Source organism: Dendrobates tinctorius, unplaced genomic scaffold (assembly GCF_039654945.1).
Source record: "Dendrobates tinctorius isolate UK_male_01 unplaced genomic scaffold, ASM3965494v1 ptg000165l, whole genome shotgun sequence".
Classification (NCBI taxonomy): domain Eukaryota; kingdom Metazoa; phylum Chordata; class Amphibia; order Anura; family Dendrobatidae; genus Dendrobates; species Dendrobates tinctorius.
This window is the reverse complement of record NW_027361832.1, coordinates 4340898-4367175: the sequence shown is the minus strand read 5'-3', so window position 1 is coordinate 4367175 and position 26278 is coordinate 4340898. Positions and strand designations below refer to the sequence as shown.

At 44.3% G+C, this 26278-nt stretch overlaps 1 protein-coding gene across 1 annotated transcript in view; it reads right to left on the bottom strand.

Moving 5' to 3' along the window:
- The window catches only part of SDC2 (syndecan 2), an 85282-nt gene extending 60529 nt beyond the window's left edge, over window positions 1-24753 (bottom strand). Inside the window, exon 1 of the mRNA XM_073550428.1 lies at window positions 24329-24753. Within this exon, the coding sequence (XP_073406529.1) occupies window positions 24329-24382 (54 nt within the window). The 5' untranslated portion in view covers window positions 24383-24753. The remainder of the gene's footprint in view (window positions 1-24328) is intronic.
- Window positions 24754-26278: the final 1525 nt, after the last annotated feature.

Sequence of the window (26278 nt, the reverse complement as noted above, 5' to 3'; positions counted from 1 at the left end):
TGTGGGCTCCGATCTGTTCCTCCCAAACCTTTCCACTGACATGCATGCTCCGCTCTGAGGAACATGCACGATTTATCAATAGGAAAAAAAAAAAAAAAAAAAATAATACCGTAAATATATCTGGCTGACACTTCTGGAAAGATTTCATCTCCCGTGAGAATAAAGAATGGGACATGCAGAAATGTAACAATTTTTCCTGTTGCTTGTAAAAGAAAAAAAATTCGGACTGGACCTGCTGAAATGGACAGGTTCAGTCGTCTGCCGTTATACGCAGAGGCACCTGGAATTCCATCATATTTGCCACTCATGAGGCACAAAAGGCAATTCAGAGCTCAGCAGAGAGACTGGAGTAAGGCACTATATAAGTCATGCACACGTCCGGACAGCGACGTCCTGCAGTCTTGAATACACAGGACATGTTGAGGCGATGGCTGTAACAAGGAGGATGCAAAAGAAATACGTCAGCGCCGAGGACACAAGATGCCCCTCTGCTAAAACAAGGAGTCCAGCCAGCCTCTGCCAGAATATCTGTGTCTCAGAAGTGACCGACTTTGCAGACCAAGTCAACGGGGTCTAAAATAGCATCTATTGAGCTGTACGTCAGCTAGTAGAAAGCAAAAGGTCAGAAGATAGAAAGCGCAGATACACCGGGTTACGGGACGTCGATGTCCAAATGCGCGCACAGTAATTCGTATTGTTCCCCAATCGCTGGTATCTCGTAACATGCAAAAGCCGATTTCACGTGCAGGTGGGGCGACATTGCACAATACTCCATTTATACCTGGCTGGTAGCACGCCATCCTCTGCGCTTACAGAACAATGCTCCCCAGCCATCGGCTCGGAGGCTGCATGCACGGACACGCCGGTTACATCACCCCCGCACATCAGCTCCAAATATGGCCGGATTCTGTCTTACTGTGTGAGCTGTGACTCTCCCCGAGGCTTTATATCTTGTAGGATGGTAATAAAAACCAGTCCATTATGTATCATAAGGCGAATGCAGCAATGTAAACCGTCTGGCCCGCACTGTCCCATATAAGCCCCTTCTGCAGCGGCAGGATGAGAATGGGTTAAAGATTAAAGGCAGCAGCATGTGAACAAGGAGGGCAAAAGGGGTGTCTTTTAAGAAACATAAAGGGAAGTTGCAAAAAAAAAAACAAAAAAAAAACAAAAAAAAACACATGAACAATGGCTGTGGAGTCTGTAAGCCAAACCTCCTTCCGACTCCACAGCACTGCCTCGCTACTGAGCACGCCCATAAAGGGCAGCGCAGATTCACGAGCACGCCCATAAAGCGCAGCGCAGATTCACGAGCACGCCCATAAAGTGCAGCACAGATTCATCTCAACTAAAAGCCCAGATCCTTAGATCAGGAACAGAAATTAGGATATTTCATAACTTTCCCAAATTCTTATGAAAATGTACAGTATTGTACTACTGTGCCCAATGTATTCTATACTTACATTAGGAGTCAGAGTTGGCCCATTTTATACCGACTCCAGCAAAAAATGGACACTGAGTGAGACTCCACAACCCTGATAAGAACGTGACAAAAATAGATCTGTGCTGCTGCGAGGACCCAGCCAAAATCACAGCTGAAAGGGTAAGATTTGCAGAAGTTGAGGAAGTATGGGCAACCTACAACGGACAGAGGATTCTGGCAGCAGTTGTACGATATTAGGAGGCAGGCAAATGGCAGTATAAAATCGGACTGAGATCGGAATGCAGTGCTTGGACTGGCCGGCGGCTCTCCCGCCCCGAGCTTCATATATTTCAATATGCAGCTGTCACACTCTGGTCGGGAGAGCCGCAGCCAGTCCATGCATTGTGGTCCAATCTATATGGCTCTGCTGGATCACTATCTTTTTTGGTTTGTTGGAGTCGACTATCACTTAAATGGTTTTGGTGCATATGCTTCCCACCCCCCCCACCCCTCTTTTTTTTCCAAGAGAATTTAAGGATCTACTTTCTCAGCTTTTCATGATCCATGTAAGGATTGCCCACTACTAGTACAACCCCTTCTCAATCTGAAGGTTTGACCCCATTAAAATAAAACCATGTATACTCATCCCGTGCCCACGCCTTTCCAGCAGTGCTGGCACTAGAGTTCCCGCAGCTCACGCGAGGTTGGTTATGTCACGTCAAGCGAGACCTGTGCCCGAATCAGCGCTGTCGTCACTCCCCCCGCCTTCAGACGTATAAGTAATCAAAAGGCGGTGAGAGCGGCCGCAGCTCTGAATTCCCTCGTGTTTACTTACAAGTCTGAAAGAGGGTGTATACAGAGCTCAGCATTCAGAGCTCTGCTAGAGCTGCAGCAGATAAAACCGCTTTTAATAAAAACTGCAGCAAACAGCCTTGTAAGTAACACATCGATGGAATCAGGGACTCTGCTTCTAAATCATGCTGCTTTCAAATGAGGGGTAACAAATACCTAAAGACATTCTCTTTAAGGCTTCGCTCAGGTGTCTGATTTTTCTTGTACGCAAAAAAAAAAATAAATAAATTAATTAATAATTAATGATTTTCATCAGCGTTTGCTCAGTCTGTCCGTTTCCACAATCAGTGATTCATACGTTTTTGTATGCGCATCAAAAGTTCTCAAAGTCTTCTCAGTCAAACAGGATGGATTTAGGCGCTATCCGTTTTTTTCCACAGACCTACAGACTTCCATAGGAGAGTATGAGCCATGATTCCGATCAAAACTGGACTTCACGTTTTTGTCCGTACTGCTCAGTCTGAACACTCACTTAGAATGGGCGCCCATTATAGTCTATCAATGAAAAACATGGATGGAACTTGTAAATGAAAAGCTGACATCTGGATGGGCTCTTAGGATGGAGTTATACGCAGGTCGCCACAGAATGGACAGGTGGTGGTGGGAAACTATCAAGAAGGGCAAAGAAAATAGTGTTGAACAAAAGGAGGAACAAACATGAAAATGAGATTGGAGGAGATTGTGCTGATATATGAGCTGATGAAGACCGCAGCACCCCGGATACACACAGACCTCACATCCAGCCTGTATTACTGGGAGAGGACACTCCTATGACAGAAAAATCTGAAACTTGGATGAAACTGCATTACACGAGGTTATGAAAGAAAAGGAATTAATTTAGTGCCATTTTATTAACTAAACGTAACAAACATGGATAAAATTAATTTGTTTTGTGTCAGTAGTCTTTAAATAACAAATCTGCCCACTTAAACAGTAAAGGAAAGAAAAGAAAAAAAAAAAAAAAAAAAAAGATCTCCTACAAGTAATGCTGGGTTCCAGAATATTAGTTCTGTTTATTGCTATCCAGTCAGACTGTGAGGCGGACACAAAGTGATGCACCATTTTGGAGACTCTAAGCGAACAAAAAAAAAAATATAATATATACACACACTATATATATATATATATATATATATATATATATATATATATATATACACACACACACACATATATATACACATACACACACACAACGACAAAGCAAAGTCCAGCAATAACGTGAGCAATCCAGGATGCTGTTAAAAAATTTTTTTTTTTTCTTTTTATTCATAAATCCATTAAAATGCAATGGTCCAAGCAGTTCAAAACAGCAATAACGCAGGAAAGTCGTGCAGATAGGACTACGCGTTTCAGCGGTAGAACCCGCCTTCTTCACGGTCCAGAATACACACTAATATACACTCACTGGCCACTTTATTAGGTACACCTGTCCAACTGTGTGTTAAGACTTAATTTCTAATCAGCCAATCACATGGCGGCAACTCAGTGCATTTAGGCATGTAGACATGGTCAAGACAATCTCCTGCAGTTCAAACCGAGCATCAGTATGGGGAAGAAAGGTGATTTGAGTGCCTTTGAACGTGGCATGATTGTTGGTGCCAGAAGGGCTGGTCTGAGAATTTCAGAAACTGCTGATCTACTGGGATTTTCACGCACAACCATCTCTAGGGTTTACAGAGAATGGTCCGAAAAAGAAAAAAAATCCAGGGAGCGGCAGTTCTGTGGCCGGAAATGCCATGTTGATGCCAGAGGTCAGAGGAGAATGGGCATACTGGTTCGAGCTGATAGAAAGGCAACAGTGACTCAAATTGCCACCCGTTACAACCAAGGTAGGCAGAAGAGCATCTCTGAACGCACAGTGCGTCGAACTTTGAGGCAGATGGGCTACAGCAGCAGAAGACCACACCGGGTACCACTCCTCTCAGCTAAGAACAGGAAACTGAGGCTACAATTTGCACAAGCTCATCGAAATTGGACAGTAGAAGATTGGAAAAACGTTGCCTGGTCTGATGAGTCTCGATTTCTGCTGCGACATTCGGATGGTAGGGTCAGAATTTGGCGTAAACAACATGAAAGCATGGATCCATCCTGCCTTGTATCAACGGTTCAGGCTGGTGGTGGTGGTGTCATGGTGTGGGGAATTTTTTCTTGGCACTCTTTGGGCCCCTTGGTACCAATTGAGCATCGTTGCAACGCCACAGCCTACCTGAGTATTGTTGCTGACCATGTCCATCCCTTTATGACCACAATGTACCCAACATCTGATGGCTACTTTCAGCAGGATAATGCGCCATGTCATAAAGCTCGAATCATCTCAGATTGGTTTCTTGAACATGACAATGAGTTTACTGTACTCAAATGGCCTCCTCAGTCACCAGATCTCAATCCAATAGAGCATCTTTGGGATGTGGTGGAACGGGAGATTCGCATCAGGGATGTGCAGCCGACAAATCTGCGCCAACTGTGTGATGCCATCATGTCAATATGGTCCAAAATCTCTGAGGAATGCTTCCAGCACCTTGTTGAATCTCTGCCACGAAGAATTGAGGCAGTTCTGAAGGCAAAAAGGGGGTCCAACCCCTTACTAGCATGGTGTACCTAATAAAGTGGCCAGTGAGTGTATATATATATATTACACACACACATATATGCGCACACACACAAACACCATATATTCTTGAGGCATTTTTTATTTTACCTAGACGCCAAATGATGCGCTGGATATCTGGGAAAGAACTCAAACCATAGAATAACTTTGGAATCTGATCTGGCAAAGTAATGAAATCCTAGAAGGAAAAAGGCAATAAAGCAAAAAAAACCCCAGAAATGACAAAACAAAAAAAAAAAAAAAAAACACGTTTCAAAACATACAAATTCCACTTTTTGGAGAAATTAAAACTCCCGCACTCAGATAACCTCTCAAAATGTGTTTGTGGCGCAGATTCCTATGGTTTATATCTATCCCTCCATAACACATGCTCGCCGCTTCCACCGTGGCTGGCGATATACGAGCGCTCGGGCTGGATTCGGTTACGGTTTGATCTTGACCCAGCTTGGAGGCTTTCATCTGCGCATTACTGGTGACTGTGCCTTCAGATAAAGAGGTGCTTAGTGAGTGGTCCTGAACCTTAAAATAGCAGGGTTATATTTAGAAAATTCACTGTACTAAGGGAGCATGAATGTGACCTACGTGAAAGTCAGACATGAGCGGGAACACATGGAGTAAAGGCCACCGTACAGCGCAGGGCGAGCGTGCCCAATCTGGATCCCCTGATACAAGCTGCGGCACATTTTATCTTGTGTGGCTTAATTAACGTGTCCAAGAGGGAATTATAATTTTCTGTATGACTCAGCTAGAGGCGACAGAACAGAAAGCAGGGATGCGCTTAAAGTCACAATGTGGCACGGAAACGCTGAGCTGAAGCAGCAGGTGGGGAGATCACTCATCGATTCACCATAATCCCCGGATACCCCATCACTGACAGAATGATTCGGGAAGGAGCCCTCTCACCGCAAAGTCCTGATCGGATGGCAATAAGTGATAGCTATCATGATGCAGGGTAGATTAGCGCAGGCTCTGGCCTTAAAGGGAACATGTCACATTGTGTGTATATAGTCTGATCCACGGGCGACATGGTATAGGGCAGAAAGAGCAGAGCGATAAAAAAAAAAAGTCACTGTAACTTGTATTTTATTAAAAACCTCGTCCTTTCCGTGATTAGGAGCCAAGTGAGCGGCCCGAGATAGTGACAGCTCTGTATGGACAATAAGGTGATGAAAATGAATGAAAAGGTGTATTCCCATCTCCAAAATCCTATCCCAATGTGTAGCCGATATATTATTTTTATTAACTATTATTGTCTAATATATAAAGCTCAATGTGGGTATGTATGAGAGAGTGTGTGTGTACCGTCGCAGCTACAGCCACAAAATTTGGTAGTGTCACACGTCTGGACCCCGAGAGCGTCATAGGCTATGTTGTGAGGCGAAATTTTAACCCCACGCGTTTCAATTCACCAAACAATTTTGCCCCTATCTACATAATGGGGGAAAAAAAGTGTGTATCAAGCCCCGCCCCTCATTATGATGTCATAATGGTTGCCATGGCGACACTGATGTCATCATAGGTTGCAATGACGAAGATGCTGTCACAATGGTTGCCATGGTGACGATGTCTTAATAGGTTGCAATGGTGACGGTTATGTCATAACGGTTGCCATGGTGATGATGTCATAATGGGTATATGGGCACGGGACTATGGGATGGAGGATGTGTGATGGGTATATGGGCACGGGACTATGGGATGGCGGATATGTATGATGGGTATATGGGCACGGGACTATGGGATGGCGGATATGTATGATGGGTATATGGGCACTGGACTATGAGATGAAGGAAGTGTTATGGGTATATGGGCACGGGACTATGGGATGGCGGATATGTATGATGGGTATATGGGCACGGGACTATGGGATGGCGGATATGTATGATGGGTATATGGGCATGGGACTATGGGATGGAGGATATGTATGATGGGTATATGGGCATGGGACTATGGGATGGCGGATATGTATGATGGGTATATGGGCACTGGACTATGGGATGGAGGATAATTATAATTTGTTATAACTAACCACAGTTAGTTACTATGCCCGGGCAGCGCCGGGCTCTTCAGCTAGTTAATAATATACCTCCTATTAGAAATGTATCATCGTTCTCCCGATTAGCTATGTCACTTACCACATGTGCAGGGCATTGCAGAAGCTAAGGTATCCATGGTTATGAATATTAATCAACTAACTGCCACTATATGAGTGGTTGTAACCATGGATACCTAAGGTCCTGCAATGCCTGCACATGAGGTAAGAGACATAGCAAATCAGAACTATACTACAGTTCTTATTGGAGGTATTTGCTAATATGATTATTTTTACACCTACTGTATACTGGGATAAGATCTTGGAGATGGGAATACCCCTTTAATCCTAGAAAAACAGTCATGACCACTGAGGGGAAGGATTTATGACAGGAGTCGCATACTAGCTGCTTGTCGACAATGTCAGGGAGCTCCCGATCATACATTAAGAATAGGCACAGAGTGTATTTTATCCCATCGGCTGCAATTTTTAAACCTTTTTTTTTTTTAAAGGCTGGATAAGGGTTATCTTAAGCATTAAAAGTCATCACCGATTCATAGGAAAGGTCACACTTTTTTTTTTTTTTTTTTTTTTTTTTTTAAATCAGTGGTGATTGTGACCGCTGGCACGGATTAAGGCTCTTGCATGCCCCATCGAAATGGAGCAGTGACTACACACTTGCGCCACCATTCCAGTCAGTATGTGGGACTGCCGGAGATAGGGGGGTGTTGTATTTGGCCATCTCCGACAGCTCTATAGAGACTGAATGCAGTGGAGCTTTCAGTGTTGGAATTACCTTCTAAGGGAATGTGGAATCATAAAAATAACCTATTGTTTACATTTAAAAAAATTTTTTTTTTTTGCTTAAAGAAATGTTCATTTTTTCCATATTATAATTTTAATTACAAAATCTTGCAATCTTCACACTGGTCACTGGGGCTTTATTTTTTTTTTACACTACCTTCCAGTTTCAAGAAATCCACATGCACATTAGACACAATGGTCACACCCTGACCCCATGTTCTGCATTGAAGCATCTAATGAGCAAGCGCAAATGTCATTGAGAAAGGGAGGGGGAGCTGTGACATCACCTATTGTGATTGGTGGATCCTGTGTTATTAGCTGGGTATAGAAGGGTTACCTGTCATCCTGCCTCTGCTGATAAGGAGCCTACTGGAAACTCTTTCAGAAAGGAAAGGAAGCATAAGTCTAAAATGGCCCTAGTGGCCAGAGTGAGGGTTGCACTTTATTTTCCTTTAATAAAGAATGTAATGTAGAAAAAAAAAAAAAAAAATACCTTCAACAAAAACCCAAGAAACAATAGGTCATTTTTTATAACAAATTCCCTTTACGGCTGCTGTCATATGTGAGCGGATTTCTCTGTACAGTATAAACACGGATACCTGAGCAAATGATTAACCATTGAATCCTATGTAAAGCAGTCAGCACACAGAAGACCTTGTATCCAGATACACAACAGATAATGACTAGAACAAACAAATCGGGTTGTTATGAGCAACTATGAAGCCAAACAATAGAGTAAACTTAGGAGTATCCGCTCACTTCCAGGTAAATGGAGGAAGATTAAAAAAATAAAAAAAAAGATGTATTCTCCAGTGTGTTAGACTGGAGAAAAGAAATGGAGCGCCCCACTTCTGACACCTCCATTCATATAATGTTAGAGTTGGAGGGGACCTCCAGGGTCATCATGTCCAACCCCCTGGTCAATGCAGGATCCACTAAACCACCTCAGACAGATGTCTGTCCAGCTTCTGTTTGAAGACTTCCATTGAAAGAGAACGCACCACCTCTTATGGCAGCCTGATCCACTCATTGAGCCAAAAGGTTAGATCTTCATACACAACCACACGGAAACGGCAGAAAGGTGAAGTCCCAGGGACATCAGTTAAGGATGCAAAAAAAAAAAAAAAAGCCCAAAATATCTCACATTGAACCGACAAAACACAATCCACCTCCCACATAGAAAAGAACATACGTGTAAGTATATCCTTAGGTCTCGTGCACGCAGCCTTATCGATGCCTATGTGAGTGTGTCCAAAAAAAATGGAAAGCATGATTTCTATGGGAGAACTCTGGTGTACAGCAGCTTGTAGGAGCACACTTTATGGACGGTGCATTATGTGCAGTATGCCGCCATAGTTTCATACGTTGGTTTCTTAGCCTCATTACTATACACTGTATTCCCATCTATGGCATATCCATTGTATAAGGCAGGAGTATATGAAAGATGTGTGGCCAAGCACGATGAGTAGCGCCACGCTCCCGATCGGGGGGCCACATGCTGCTGTGTGTAGAGACGTTTTAGCAAATGTTTGGCTCTCTCCATTCATGTGCATGGGGGATCCAAAAATAAATGGTGAATATACCATAAACCTACGACATAGGACAACCCCTTTAAAAGCCATATTCGTGAGCCATGCAGTATGGGTTCCCAGTATGGGTGCATGCGGAGCTATTCGGATCCTAAATCACAGTCTGGCCACCCATCTGGATACATTCATGAGATCTTTTTACATGGTAATCCACAGGCTGTTAAGACTGTGATCACCATCACCGGGAGATGACGAGGAAGATAACTTAGAGGCGTAAAACTACATCTACTGGAACCTGCAGGCACGAGGACGCAGAGAGACACTGCATTAGAGGTACATTATAGCTTACTGCGAGACATAAAGCACACGATACACCAGGCACGTCGGTGATGAATGGAAAGCCTTGAGCAACGTAATAACTTCATAATGAATGCTGGCGACAAACGCATCTCCGTAAAAGCAGGGCGGGGGTGTGGGGAGGGCACAAAACCAGATTTAGCATAGCGTGCATGGACCAATTCTCTCGTATTTGTAACAGCACAGGATGCAGCGACGACGGCCTCTGTGTGCGCCGCCCGGTCACATCATGGATCCAGCCACTGAAATATGTAATCGGGAACCCTCAGATAATTCACTGCCATTTAAATACTCATATCTTCAAAAGGACAGAGGGAACTTTTGGGGCCCCTTAGCCCAAGTTCACATATTATGTATTTATTGCCAATGTCGGACTTGGTTCATTACTCCATGCTAATTCTCTTGGATCTCTCTGCAGCATTCGACACTGTGGATCATCAGCTCCTCCTCACTATGCTCCGTTCCATTGGCCTCAAGGACACCGTTCTCTCCTGGTTCTCCCCCTATCTCTCTGACCGCTCCTTTACTGTATCTTTTGCCGGCTGCTCCTCCTCTCACCTTCCCCTTACTGTTGGGGTTCCTCAAGGATCGGTTCTAGGCCCCCTCCTCTTCTCTTTGTACACTGCCCCTATTGGTCAAACAATCAGTAGATTTGGTTTCCAGTACCATCTCTATGCTGATGACACCCAATTATACGCTTCTTCTCCTGACATCACGCCAGCCTTTCAAGAAAACACCGGCAATTGTCTAAACGCTGTGTCTAACATCATGTCCTCACTATATCTGAAACTGAACCTGTCAAAGACTGAACTCCTTGTGTTTCCTCCCTCTACTAATGTACCTATACCCGACACTGCCATTTCCATGTGTGGTTCCACTATTACTCCCCAGCAACAGGCCCGCAGTCTTTGGGTCATACTTGACTCTGAGCTTTCCTTTGCCCCCCACATACGATCACTGGCTCGCTCTTGTCATCTGCACCTCAAAAACATTTCTAGAATTCGACCTTTTCTTACTTTTGACTCCGCAAAAACTCCAACTGTTTCTCTTATTCTTCATTCTCGTCTCGACTATTGTAACTCTTCTAATCGGTCTCCCTCTTACCAAACTCTCCCCCCTCCAATCTGTCTTGAATGCAGCTGCCAGGATCATATTCCTCACCAATCGTTACACCGATGCCTCTACCTTGTGCCAGTCATTACACTGGCTACCCATCCACTCCAGAATCCAGTACAAACTTATTACCCTCACCCACAAAGCCCTCCATAGCTCAGCACCACCTTACATCTCCTCCCTTGTTTCAGTATACCACCCTACTCGCACCCTTCGCTCTGCTGATGACCTGAGGTTAGCATCCTCAATAATCAGAACCTCCCACTCCCGTCTCCAAGACTTTACACATGCTGCGCCAATTCTTTGGAATGCACTTCCCAGGTCAATACGATTAGTCCCCAATCCCCACAATTTTAAGCGTGCCCTGAAAACGCATTTATTCAGACTGGCCTATCGCCTCAACACATTAACCTAATCTATCCCTGCGTGGCACAGTCAAAAGTTTTTACCATAACCAGGTTCCCCGCATCATGTTCCCACATGCTTTATGCATCCAATAGCCCTCTGTATCTGTACTGTTACACACTTAACATTGTGGCTGGTCCATACAATCAGGGCAACTGTTACCACCCACCTTTCGTGTCTCCCCTTTTTTTCCTCATAGATTGTAGGCTTGCGAGCAGGGCCCTCATTCCTCTTGGTATCTGTTATGATCTACAAGTCCCCTCTGAAATGTAAAGTGCTGCGGAATATGTCGGCGCTATAGAAATAAAAATTATTATAGTATGAACCTAATACAAGAGAAACTTTGCACCCCCCCTCCTAGAATTGACAATTCCCTGTGGATGTTATTTAAATTTGTGGTCTCAAGGACTATTGACGATTATTTTTTTTTTATGGGAAATACCAAGGACTATGATACGGATAACAGATCCTGATTGGTCATGAATCGGAGATTTGATAACCGGCACTGGCACCGATCAGCTGCTGGCAGTTCTTGCTGTGGCCGTAAGGGTACCATTACACTTAGCGATGCACCAGCGATCCCGACAACGATATGGATCGCTGGTGCATCGCTAAGTGGTCGCTAGTGAGCTGCTACACAGGCAGATCTCACCAGCGACATAGCAGGGGTCGGGGGTCACTACTTACCTGTCAGACGCAGCGATCCTGATGTCCTCCCGTCGGTGCCACAGGAAGCGCCCGAGGAGAAATGGTCCAGGACCTTCTCGCGCGACCAGCAGGGGAGCGGTCGAAGGCAAGTATCACATGTGACGATATCGCTAGCAATATTGCTGCTACGTCACAAAATCGGTGACTTTACAGCAATATTGCCAGCGATATCGCAGTGTGTAACGGGGGCTTAAATAAACAGCCAGATCACCACAGAACTACATTAAAGACTACGTCGTGGCCAATGTCAGGAAGAGCAGCTTGGGTCTAATTAAAGTGAATAGTAGCTAAGCTGCAGTACAGAAGAGTGGTACAACTGTGTACAGCTGTCTCGAGACCAGTTATCAATCAATTGGTGGTGCCAGGTGTAAAAACCCCACCGATCGGATGTTGATGTTCTAACTCCTTCAAAAGAGAATTGAAAACACAAAAACCCAACTGCAGGTAGGATCTTGGAGCAAGACGGTCACAATTAAAAGGGTAAGGCAAAAAAGAATTCCTACAACCGACCTAAAGGCTTGTATTCAAGATGCACCAACACCACCGCAAGTCAATAGAATAGCTATGGGCAAATCAACAATGAAGTGACTGGACAAGGTCTTCAAATCAAGAGACATTTCACTGGCGGCAAAGACACAGCTCGTGCATGGTTTGGTCTTTTTGCATCTGTGCCATGCAGATGCGAAACATGGACAACAACAAGAAACAAGACAGAAGAATAGACACCTTTGAAACGCGCCGGAGAAAAAGATAATCCATACCATGGATGGCAAGAAGAACAAAAATCTGTTTTGGAACAAATCGAGCAACTCATGTTGCTCGAAACAAGGATCACTAAGCTACGACTTGTCTACTTTGGACACATCATACGAAGAGAGCAATCACTGGTTGGAAGAATAGAAGGGACAAGGTGAAGTGGAAGACCAGCAACCCGATGGCATGATACTATCAAGACCCTGGTGGATCTATCTAGGCTTGCACAAGTCTTCCTACAGAGTGTTCATCCATTAAAGTTACCATGGTTTGAAATAGAGGAGAGGGACATTTTGAAAAAAAAAAAAAAAAGCCGGTAAAGATGGCTGCCAGCTGAACGATTGCCCGAAGCACCGTTTGGCAGACAGCCAACTCATATATGGCGGGGGCTTTAGTTTCCAAACTCAATAGAAAAGTTAGAATATAGTATGTAGGTGGGAATCCAAGAAGAGGCCTAACAAACAAAAAACAAAACTGCAATTATCCCATCTGCAAAGATAAAACAGACGGAACTGATCTAATATTTATATCAGTAGATCCATCGCAATGATTGCGCTTACATGCAATAAAACTTTAATTAGTGACATTCTGCCTTTCGGAGGAAATAAACATTTAGTCGCTGCCAAAGTCAAATTAGAATTTTCATTTCCAACCAAATGAAACATTTATAAAGTGCAGATTGCGTAACGCCCCAATACTGTCAGCGGTCACATCATCCCCATGAATCTATAATGCACTCATGCTTTCTGCTTCCCATTAGCAGTTTTCTGATCAGGTTCCTTTCAGTTTCCAATTAGGTGTTACAGGTCCCTAAGTGCCCCCCCCCCCCCCAAAAAAAAAAAAAGAAAATAAAAATCAGTTAAAAAAAAATGCAAGTTACAGTGGCACCTGACTTGATCCAGAGGGTCACGTCCAACCTCTCCCTCCCCACATTACTAAGCTTGGATAGCAGGAGGGTGGGGAATGTTTAGGTCAAGGTGATCCAAAGGACACTCCTTGTAACCTACCCCCATTATTACTCCGTCAGGTGCGACATGCACACGTCAAAGCTTAAAATTCCTATGAGGAATGCTTTAAATATAGGAAAGGGTTACATGTCGACCTTTGCTTGCCCAAATGTCACAGTAACAAATCGCAGCGCTACAACGGAGAGAAGGTCACCCACAACCTGTTTCCTAAAATAAGCTAGTGTTTTGTTTTTGCCATTTAAAGGGGTCTTCCCATCGCCAAGATCCCATCCCAATAGTAGGTGTAATAATAATATTCGCAAATACCTCCAATTATAAAATGTAGTCTAGTTTTTCTTTTTCGCCATGTCTCTTTCCTCATGTGCAGGCATTGCAGGACCTTATAACCATGGAAACCTGACCACTGATCTAGTGACAGTTAGTTTGCTAGTGGTCGTAACCATTGATACCCGAGGTCCTGCAATGCCTGCACTGAGGAGCGAGACATAGGGAATTAGATGCTACATTTCTATTTGGACGTATTTGCTAATATGTTTACATCTACATATTGGGATAGAAGGATAGAATCTTAGAAATGGGAATACCTCATTAAGACTATGTTCACACAGTTTTCTGAAGAGTTTTTTTTGTTGTTGCTGCAGCTCTAAAATTCCTCCTAAAGATTCGCATGGAAAAATCTTGCAGTTCATTTTAAAGTAAAATCCACTTTCTTTATGGGTTCGTGAGCTTCAGGAAGTGCTTTAGGGAAAAAAAAAAAAAAAAAAAAAAAACGTTTCTTTAAACTTCCCTCCAAGGGTCTATGAACAGAGCAGTTTCAGGAAAAAACTGTCGGTCTTTTTCTTTAAGCAGCTTCGCAGGAAGTTTTGCTGTCATTTTTATGGCATCCTTTTCCCTACAGATTGACCTATAACTAATGCGTGGCCTTCTAGCGGAAGTTGCCCCCAACAATAAGGATGTCACTTTTAACCACTTCACAGTTCCCCATCCCCTAAATTAACATGTACACAGCAATGTTGTTTTTACATTGCTGTGCGCTAGGTTGCTTTTTTTTTGTGACGATATTTCAGGCTAAAATCCGCCTGTAAAAAAAAAAAAAAATACATAAATAAAAAAAAATCCACTTTTGGATGCTGTGCCCCACATATCGCAATTCAAAATCCTTTTACCGTCTACATTTACAAATGGACACCGGGAAACAAGAAAGTTTCAACGTTTCCGGATTGTTTCAGGAGACTTCCCTTCCGAGTCCTGAAAAGTTGGTGATTATGCCATGATGCCACAATGGATGCATGGGGGATTTTGTATCTGTGAACCCATTTTGCAGAAATGAAATGGTAGGAGGTGCGTCTTGTTTTTTTTAGCTGTTTTGATGAACTGCTGCAATAACACAGCATGAATACTGTGTCAGGAAGCTGAGGACGCACTGCTCTTCTGCTTTTCTTAAATAGAGGAGCTTTGTCCACCAAGAATGTGACTACAGGTGAGACGTTTGGAGGATTATGTACCATAGCCGACATCATTCATCATGACAAAGGTTTCTTCTGAAAAGCCTTCCAGGATGTGCTAAAATAATTGGCCGCTTGTATTCAGCCATAGAAGGAGGGTAACGAAATGTAAAAGAGAAGCATAAAAATAAAACACATGGCGCTCATATTCAAAGCTGCTAAAGTGTCCAAAACAGAAGAAAATTTCCATTAGTCATCTACAATAGGACAAGTTTCCATGGTAGAATCTGTGAGATAAAAAGCATAATAAAAACTTATTTTTATTTGCGTCTATAGTGCCGACATATTCCGCAACGATTTACAGACATCATCACTGTCCCCATCTACATTCCCTATCAGTATGTCTTTGGAATGTGGGAGGAAACCGGAGAACCCGGAAGAAACCCACACAAACATGGGGAGAACATACAAACTCCTTGGGATTCAAACCCAGGGCCTCAACACTATAAGGCTATAGTGCAAAGTACTGTGCTGGCAATGCTCAGCTTGTTACCTTATGGAAGATTAAGGGATTTTCTAGGTTCAAATCTTAAGTGTGTCCAAAATATTAGGTCTAATTGTTCTAGAATTGAGGAATTAAGATCTCATTTTTCAGTGAGATTTAAAGGGAGTCTGTCAGCTGTATTTTGCTATGTAATTTGAAAGCAGCATTATATAGAGCAAGAAAGCCTGATTCCAGGGATGTATCACTTACTGGGCTGCTTGGTGCAGTTTTGTTAGAATTCGTTTTCTCTACTGTAGATGTAGGAGTGGTCAGAATCCTGAGCTGTGTGTAATCCCGCCCAAACCTCTGATTGTACACAGGAAGCTGCCAATCAGTGGCGGGGTTACATAGATTAGCTGGACTGCTGTGCATATGAGACCTAGTCCAGCAGTGTTCATCTCCTGCTGATAAAACACTGATTGTATTGAAACTAAAACATGCAGCCTGATAAGTGACATCACTAATCAGGCTTTCTTGCTCTACATTACGCTGCTCTCAAATTAAATAGCAAAATACCTGATAACAGATACACTTAAAGTGAAATAACAAAAATATGGTATGTGTCTTAAGAAACAGCGCCTCTCTAGCCCATGGGCTGTCAGTGGTATTGCAGATTATTTAAGCGACTGCAATCGCATTGCAATAATGCACTCATCCTTTAAACAGGAGTGGTGCTGTTTCTAAAAGGCGGCAGTAATGTTTTTTCGCACACATCCCCTTTGAGTATAAACATTCTTAGACCAAACAGACAGATCTAATTTTCATCCCCTGAAACCTAGGAGGAAAAAAAAAAAAAAAAAAAAAAAAAGAGAAAATATTTTTTTCCTCAAAGTGGAGAAGGGAGAGGCAGGCAAAGAAAGGTTCCAAAACATACGGGAGACCTAAATTGAGGTAATCGCGTCTCATAAACAGCCCCCCATCGCCTGCAGGAGTTTTCTTTCCATCCATCATGGCTTTATAGTAAGCTGGAATTTACCACCTCCCATTAGGCAGACACCTAAGAAAATAAGACTCCGCTTTTTTTTTTTTTTTACTGGATTCATTCTGTGACTTACAGAAAGACATTAGGCCACCCATCCCTCCCCAGCGAGATCACTGACATCTGGATTACGTGGAGACCTGGAGGACCAGGGACGCTTTGAAGCCCTGAAGGACAAAATAGGGAAAAGGACGGACACGCAATCATAGGGCAAATCTCGGGGATTAAGGCCGTGTGAACGGGACACAAAAGAAATTGTAGGGTGCAAAGCGAGAAATGATTCCACAAAGGATGGTGTCCTGTACTCACGGCTTAAGGTGCAATGAGGTTATTTTGAGGGGGGGACCCTCAAAAGTGGTTGTCCATTAATCTTTTGCTATAAGGGGTCCCTGATAAACTGACTACAGGATATCACATTTTGTAAAGTAACGGCCCAAGATCAGTGGTGGTCTGTCCTCTAGTTGCCGCAATGATTCCCGAGGGATCGGCAAAGGTCCACAATGCTGGTTTACCAGGCACAGTAGAGTTTTAGCCTGTAGGCCGCCTCATTCACTCGAATGGGACCACACTGCAGATGTCTGCACAGAGAATGGCAGGGCGAGAGAGATGGTGGCATTACCTCCCTGAAAACTATTCCCGTGTTCCCATAGCCTGGTCTAAAACTTCTATTTAGAAAAGAATATCACGTTAACATTAATAGGGGTTGTCCCATTTCATCTCCTTACCCGCAAACATGTTAAAAATAGCTGACCAAGCAAGATGAAACTCCCTACTTAGTAGCCTGGCTGCCGATTACTCCCTGTGGCTGGCGCGCCTTTGACTCCTCCTACTTGTTGATTATCCCTGGTCTCAACAGGGCGTGTTGATCCTTTCAATTTTTTGACGAAAACTAAACTCCCCGAACTCCAGTGGTCCGCGCTCTCTCTGCTCTGTTTTGTAGATTTGCCCCCAAAAGGCGATTTTGCCAATGAACTACTACGGCACGGGTGTAGAGAGTCTGTGCTGGCGTCCTGTTGAGAGGCCCTTGTCTTGGAGGCATGGAACCAAGTGACCTGACCAAGCTGCTATGCCTGGAGCTACCACACATGTACACCACCTTAAAAGACTACCATGATGGGAAAATATCCACATGTTCCAGACTGACATACTTTTCACTACTTCTTCAGGGCCCACCACGATTAGGCATTAAAGATTTAGGTTTTGGTCATGAAGGATACATTGCGATCGCCACCATCACTGCTTCCTCAGACTGGTCACAGGCAACTACTGCCGCAAAACAAACTGCACATCATGGAAACTGTCAGGCAATGTTGACCGAGAGGACCGGTTATACTTATCTGGCCTGGGACGACTGCACTGCGACTGAACAGATGTCAAAGTCCCCGGAATTTTACAAGCTGAAGCCAATAATAATGGGAGCATTGTTTCTTCATTCATCAGAAGTATTAAAAATTGTAAAATATTAAAACCACAAGAAAAACTGAAAATAGAAGTCAAGTGCTTTAAAAATCAATATAAAGAAAAAAAAAAAAAAAAAAGAAGTCAGACAGTAGCACTAACCTTAAAAGGCCATTAATCCTAAACTCTACAGATTAGAAAAAAAAACAAAAAGCAGCTTATCCAAAGATCCACTAATGTCATTCACACAAAGGTAGATGGCCTGGTTCACACGGACACTTCGGTGCAGTTTTTCTTTCCTAGCCTAAACCGCCTATTTTTAGAATTAATTCTTGGCTGTAGCTGGAAAAATAAAACTGCGCGGTGTCATCGGCATTTTGTAGCTACCCACAAACGGATGATGCTGGCGGGAGGAGACATACCGTACTTTGTGGAGTTCCTGGCTGTATTTATCCCACTTGACGCTTGTCCCAAGCTGGAATAGTTGGTCCCATTACACCGTGCGGTGGAGATATAAACGACTATACCAGAGTATAGCACCATAAGACATAGTACCAAAAATGCGCCAGTTTTGAAAAGGTTAAAGGCAATTCTCTAGTAGGATCGGATCCCTTTTTAAAAATCAAGAAAAATCTCCAGTTTCCCATCAATCTCTAATATAACCACGTAAGTGAAGCCTTGTGCCGAGTTCAGACATCCGAGTATCACACCCTGGGCGAGTTCCCAGACCGGCAGCGGCTGTGGAGTCAGGAGACCCGTGGTCATTCTGGGAATTCACGGTCCGTTCCACAGAGCACAATTCTGCTCACTTGAACAGGGATGGACTTCAATTCTAGATATAGATCGTGTACAAGGGTGGAGTAGTTTTTGAGCAGATAAACCACTGACATCTACATATACACACACCACGAACTCCCCCATGTGATCCGATTGCTGCCACGGTTACACAGGTCAACGATCAGGAATGAAAGTTCTCATGACCCCTCCATTGGCCCATGACGACATCGGCTTATCCTGCCTGAGCACAAATTAGGTTAAATATAAACTGTCCGATTTGTCTCTCCCCATCATCCTCCGCTAGGGAACAGTTCACATATCAGATGGTTGGCATAACCTGACGGAATCGGCCGGTTGAGCCAACTTTAGTCCATTGTGTATGGAGACCTTTATGTTATGAATGAGTCACCAAGAAGGAAAAAAAAAAAAAAAAAAAGCAAGCTAAGCCCTGAAAACCGGAGACGTAACTAGCGGATTGCAGACCCCTGATCCTATCCACAACAACTAGCAGTAGCCGTGGAGCGTGCCTACGGTGGTCCTAGACGCCTCGTCACAGCCAGAGAACTAAATAAGCCTAAAGAAAGAAAGGGAAAATCTAAACTGCCCCAGAGCAGACCCCAAAGCAATAGACAGCCCCCAACATGCATTGTCGGTGAAACAAGATGAAAACACAGACACAGGTAGAAAGATAGGCTGAGCAAACGATGGAGCCCTCGCTAACTAGAAAGGACAGGAAAAAAAAATGTCCAACACGTCTGATAGAAAAAGGCCCTGAAGTCGCTAGACTTCAAATCACTATATCAGCACTCAGGTATATTCTGAAGACAGAGCAAAAGAGATCAACTGATCAGAGACAAAAATGGGGATTCAGCCCAGTCCCAGCCAGGGCTGGCTGAACACAAAAACTAAGTAAACCAGTCAAAAACTCATATGAACAATAGCAGAGAAAACTTAGCTTTAGGAAGGCAGGAACCAAACTGGAAACCAGGAGCCACAGTCAGGAAAAATCACCAGCAAGAAACTAGGGAGTCGGCTGCCTTAAATCCAATCAGAAACTCCTGATGTCCAATCGCAGTCCTCTTCCTCAGATGGCCGGTCTCTGCCATTTAGATCAGCTTCATTACCTCCCTTCACCAACAGAGGGAGTTCACATAGAGAACTCACTACTCCTTTGTCAGCACAGCCAGCTCCATAACCCTCACCAGAAGCAAACCCGAAAATGAGCTCACAACACCTTTAGGTGAAATTGAGAATTTTAGGCAAGATAGGTAAACAAGAGTACAACAGAATCCCCGCCCACCAGCGATGGGGGCCAATGGCCACAAGATTGTGAAACAAAGTTGCTTGGGAATTGGCCATCACGGTGGGCAGAGCTTTGGCAGTACCCCAACCACAGCTTCATACTATATGAGAAGCCAAAAGTCTCCACAGTGGATGATACAATAGACGGTTTTAGCAATGGGAGCCAAGAGCGCAGCTGGTTTTGTTCAGGAATCTCATTTTCCCTCAATTGCTTCCAGAACCTTTGTTAAAACAAAATATGAATTAAAAAAACAAACAAAAACAAAACGCAACCCCCCCTTCATATTGTTGAACATGGAGACTTGTTAATCAGATTGATTTTCTACATAATTTCTCTTATAGATTGAAAAATATCTAACATTTACTAAAATTCCACAGACGTTGAGCTGAATTTCTGTTCTACGCATAGTAAGGAGGCGTTCACTCCACAACCACCCAAAAAAAAAAATGCAGTTTATAAAGTATATGGGGTTTTTTGACCGGATCCATTGAATTCTATGGGCGAGTCTCATGCAAAGTGTAAAAGCCCCCCTAAGAGTCCAACATCGATACCCCATGATTAAAGGCCTGAAAGCGGATACAGTGAGAAGCTACAAAAGAAGTTTCACATGAACCATCGCTAGCAGAAAAATTAATTTCGACTGAAAGACTGTCAGACCCTATAGGGTTTATCACTACAGTTTCGGGGGGGGTTGTCAGATTTTTTTTTTTTCTCTTTCTGGTTTTCTTTAATCAAGAAAATTAAACCTTGACAGCTATCTACTTTTATGAAGTTATGGACAAAAGTAATTTATAAAACACTAATCACCAGTCCTGGAAATAATGTGATCTCTGGGGGTCCAAACAATCACGCGTCGCCATTTTTACAGACAGGGGGGCATGGGACCCTAGTTCTTCCCAGCTATATGGTCTTCTAGAATTATACTGTATTTGTTGTTGTGGCCTAAAGAGCAGAGTGCGCGTCTAAGGTCTTCTTCCCATACCTTTAAATTACTAATGGTGAAAAGTGACAAGACAAAAATCACCGGTGTCTGAAAGAGGTCTTAGGTTAGAGGAGCACAATCAGGCGTTGGCTTCTAAAGTGTGCGGCTGTCTCAGAGAATTTCCCACGATTTGTCCAGGCCTGCTGTAGTGTAAAATACCAATATTTGTGGCTGGGCAACAGGAGAAGATAAGGATCTACACAAAAAGGAGTTGGTTTATTCCATGATTTCTACTACAATACTCTGAAATTAAAGGAATTATGCAGCACCTCTCACTTGCGCATTGGCATCTCCTGATCTGGTTCCAATGGCAACTTGCCAGGTCTTGTGCCCATCTGGCAGACTAGGTAGCAGAACTGGTGAAAGAACACACCGGACATGCGCGAGACCTGTCGATATCTGGCAGGTGGCTGTCGACACCAACATCTCACGACAACTTCTTCTGATACCACATAGACATGCATGCTTGGCATATGTGGTCTGCATAGGGGTGGGGGAGGGAAATAATGGTCACACCTGACCGGCTGTGGCTTCTCTCCCAAGAGGAAATTCCCAATGATTTGGAGTTGAAATCCAATATGTCCAACCCTTCTCATCTCCAACATGATCCACCTGGAGAGTCGTGAGGTCCCAGGTCCCTAATACACTTTACATCACCCAGTCCAGCCAAAACGGACAGGTAGCTGTCCTTGCTGAGAACACATGAACGCTCAGTTTGGATGATTGTGCACGTGCTTCCAATATCGAAAGGGGTGCAAGCAGCTGCCAGGGACCTCTGATTGAGGATCATTTCCCACAGGATTAAAAGGGTTGAATGTAATGCTCCCCCAGTCACTGCCCCATACACAAACGGCTGTCATGGAACGCTACTAATCTAATACGTACGGGACCTTTATATCAGGTCCAACTGGGAACAGGAACGACACTGCAGAATACGTTGCTGCAGTAACCCGGGAGCAGCGGTGCAGCCATATAAGAACATAGTCCAGGATCCAGTATGTTCTATAGGACAGATTAGGAGAATAAGCATGGAATAGGCGCACTTTCCTCCAGAGCTGCAGTTTGTCGGGATTTCACAAGCTCTCGGCAGTCTAGACAGTCTGCACTCCAGGGCAGGACCCTGCAGTCAACATTCTGATTGCAATCTGTGTTGTTCTTTCCTATAAACTAATGGGTTTAAACGAGAAAAAAAAAAACAAAAAAAAAAAAACGAACACCACGAGATGTCGGAAAATTTTCACAACTGCCCTGAGGTCTTGGATGACATTCACTAAAAACAGCAAAAAAAATAAAATAAATAAAATTAATCTGATTTCCTACTGGTAAGCACACGCAATGTCAGGCTATCCAGGGCATCTATAACCAAATCTGCATGAATAAAAAAAAACAAAAAAAAACAAAAAAAAACACCCAAAACAGCACAAAAAGCTGCAGCCAATGCCCCCTCCCATTACAAACTGGGACTCTCCAAACAAGTTTCCAGAGAGCGCTGGTCTGCAGGCTCTGTCAACAAAAGGGGGGAATCTGGAGGGTAGGAAGCGGGGGAGGGGCGCTGGATATCCTAAACACAGCTGAAGCACTAGGGGGGCTTAATTCTTCCAGCCATCAATTAATAAGTTACTGAAACTTAAGCAGCTCTTAAAGGGACCCCCCCCCCCCCCCCCCTCAAATACCACAAAAAGCTTGTGTACAGGATCAGTCATCAGCCCAGTCCAGAATATTTTCAGCCTAATGGCATTTTGTAACATCAGTCTTTTACAATTCCATGACTGATGATGGCGTTCCATGGAAACGATCAACTCCGCAAGAAACAACTTTTTATATGGACGCAGGTTATAGATCACAACAGAATGACAGTCGCTAAATGTAACATATCAAGTGCCCCCGACTCAGTGCTACGACCATACAATGTGCCGCAGAGCCCCTAGAGACATGGGGTGCACCCTTCTGGGGTACGTACGCCACAGGGGGCACCGGGGTCTCCAGTCCACACCATGTACTTTACATTAATACCGATCACTTCGGTTGGGGAATGGATAGGAGAATCCATCTCCTACGATCAGAAGACAATCCCACAGACACGCAGACGAGATCCAATCCCGCAGACGAGATCCAATCCCACAGCCACGCAGACGAGATCCAATCCCGCAGACGAGATCCAATCCCGCAGACGAGATCCAATCCCGCAGACGAGATCCAATCCCGCAGACGAGATCCAATCCCGCAGACGAGATCCAATCCCACAGCCACGCAGACGAGATCCAATCCCACAGCCACGCAGACGAGATCCAATCCCACAGCCACGCAGACGAGATCCAATCCCACAGCCACGCAGACGAGATCCAATCCCACAGCCACGCAGACGAGATCCAATCCCACAGCCACGCAGACGAGATCCAATCCGCCGTTTGGAATCTGATGGTGTCACATAACCACTTTCATCCATCATTAGGGTTGGGTTATTACCCGTCACACGTAACGAGCCAAGATGACGTTTGTTGCATTTCGGACTCTGATCGGTGAGATTTTACTGATGGGATCAAATTAATCCCTGCTACGTATATGATCCCCAAATGATTAGATACAAACTGAAAAGAAAAACCAAAAAAAAAAAAAAAAAAAAAAAAACACAATATGATTCCAACCAATTGCATAAAACCAGGAGCAATCCTAATAATCCAAACCAATCGTATCCGACCGGGAGCAGCCCTAATAATTTTATACCAATTGAACCCAAGCAGGAGATAGCCTAAAAATCCCACACCGATCAGACACGTCCAGGGACAAGCCTAATAATCCTAAACAGATTGGATGTAAGTGAAATTCAGTAAAACAAACCTAAAAACTAATAAAAACGTGCAATCAAAACCCTATTAAAATGATTTGATGTGGGGAAAAAGTAAAATCCTATTAATTAAAAAACCAAAATATCAGAAATTGAAATCCTATGACATGATCCTAAAGTGACCAGATACAAGCAGCCAGAACTCTGCTGCCTGACCCCAGACACCTCGTTATTAGACTCCGCCATTAAGCCCTCTACAGACATCATCAATGTTGTGAATGACTCTTTAAGGTTTTGCACTTTCCCCCCTTTTCTATGGGACCCAGAAAAACAACTTTTTTTGTAATAAGGAGTCTACAAAATGCTTCAAGAATTGTAGAGAAAAGCAGCAGAAGCTTCCCGCAGCATCTGCTTCTCGGCTACACATTAGCCCACCGAGACTTCATCTAAGGAACTACAACTCCCAGCACGCCCTGACAGCCTGCATCCTGGGACTTGTAGTGTGCAGACCCGACACTGTTACTATGTACACTATTGGGTATGAAGCCCACGCAGCAGCTCACCGTCTCCGCAGACACCAGCGCGGCGAAGCTTAGTAGTAGCCACATATTCCTCATGATTCCCGGCTGCGGGTGACTCCAGAGACACAGGGGAAAGTTGTGCCGCTCTCCTCACTTGTTGCTGTAGGACTCCCCGGCAATGTCTGCCTCCTGTGTGCCCGGGCGCTGCAGCAGAGCACAGCGCACCGCCGCCGGTGACAGGACTCGGATATCACAGCGCACTTCTCCCGCTCTCCCCCGGACTGTGCGGCTGCAGAGTGAGGCTCCGGCTCCGTGCGCTCCTCTCCCCCCTTCCGTCTGTTCCTCCCTCAGTCTCCTCAGCGATCTGTACAGATGGAGAAGTGCGACTCCTAGCTAAAACCCGGGAGAATGAGCAGCAGCGCAGGAAGTGACATTCCTCCTCCTCCTCCTCCTCACATCTCCCTCCTCCTCCTCTACAATCCACATTTCTTTCTTTTCTTATTACAATTTCACATGCAAAACACTGAGGTAAAAAAAGGGGAGGATTACTAAGGGGCAGGAATGGGGGGCACCATGCTCAGGACCACCTTTACCAACCTAATAGGAATATTTCTGCCAAACTTTACACTGAAAAAGCTGCTTGAGCAAAGCCCATTCCCTGAAGTTGGTGCCTAGTGTGGCCATGTAGGCCGCGGTCACACGGTCAGGATTTGGTCAGTTTTTTACCTCAGTATTTGTAAGACAAAACCAGGAGCGGAGCAGTCAGAGGAAAAGTAGAATAGTAACACCTCACCACTAATGATGAGCGAGTGTGCTCAGATAAAGTGTTATATGAGCATGCTCGTGTGCTAGCCAAATGTCTCCGGCATGCTTGAAGAATATGTTGTATGTTCGAATCCCCACTGCTGCATGTCTCCCGGCTGTTAGGCTATGTGCACACATAGCAGAAAATTTCTGCTTAAAAACCTGACTCCCTTCCCAGAAACCGCAGATTTTTTTCTGCACAAAAAATGCACAGTTTTTATGCGTTTTTTTCCACACGGTTCCTGACAAATAGAAATAGCAAGAAATGTGGAAAAATCCGCAAAATTAAAGAACATGCTGCGTTTTTTACCGCAAAGCGTTTTTTTATATGCACAAAAAGTGCAAAATGCATAAAAATGAATGGGAAGCTTGTTTTTAGCGTTTTTTATAGGGGATTTATTGGCAAGATTTTTCGGCATTTCTGGCTAGTTCTATGTGTCAGGAACTGCACGGGAAAAAACGCAGAAAAAACCCCGCGGTTTCTGGGAAGGGAGTCAGGTTTTTAAGCAGAAATTTTCTGCTACGTTTGCACATAGCCTTTGGCAATCCCTGCATGTCTCGCAGCTGTTAGGCAATCCCTGCATGTCTCGCAGCTGTTAGGCAATCCCTGCATGTCTCGCAGCTGTTAGGCAATCCCTGCATGTCTCGCAGCTGTTAGGCAATCCCTGCATGTCTCGCAGCTGTTAGGCAATCCCTGCATGTCTCGCAGCTGTTAGGCAATCCCTGCATGTCTCGCAGCTGTTAGGCAATCCCTGCATGTCTCGCAGCTGTTAGGCAATCCCTGCTTGTCTCGCAGCTGTTAGGCAATCCCTGCTTGTCTCGCAGCTGTTAGGTAATCCCTGCATGTCTCGCAGCTGTTAGGCAATCCCTGCATGTCTCGCAGCTGTTAGGTAATCCCTGCATATCTCACAGCTGTTAGGTAATCCCTGCATATCTCGCAGCTGTTAGGCAATCCCTGCATGTCTCGCAGCTGTTAGGCAATCCCTGCATGTCTCGCAGCTGTTAGGCAATCCCTGCTTGTCTCGCAGCTGTTAGGCAATCCCTGCTTGTCTCGCAGCTGTTAGGCAATCCCTGCATGTCTCGCAGCTGTTAGGCAATCCCTGCATGTCTCACAGCTGTTAGGTAATCCCTGCATATCTCGCAGCTGTTAGGCAATCCCTGCATGTCTCGCAGCTGTTAGGCAATCCC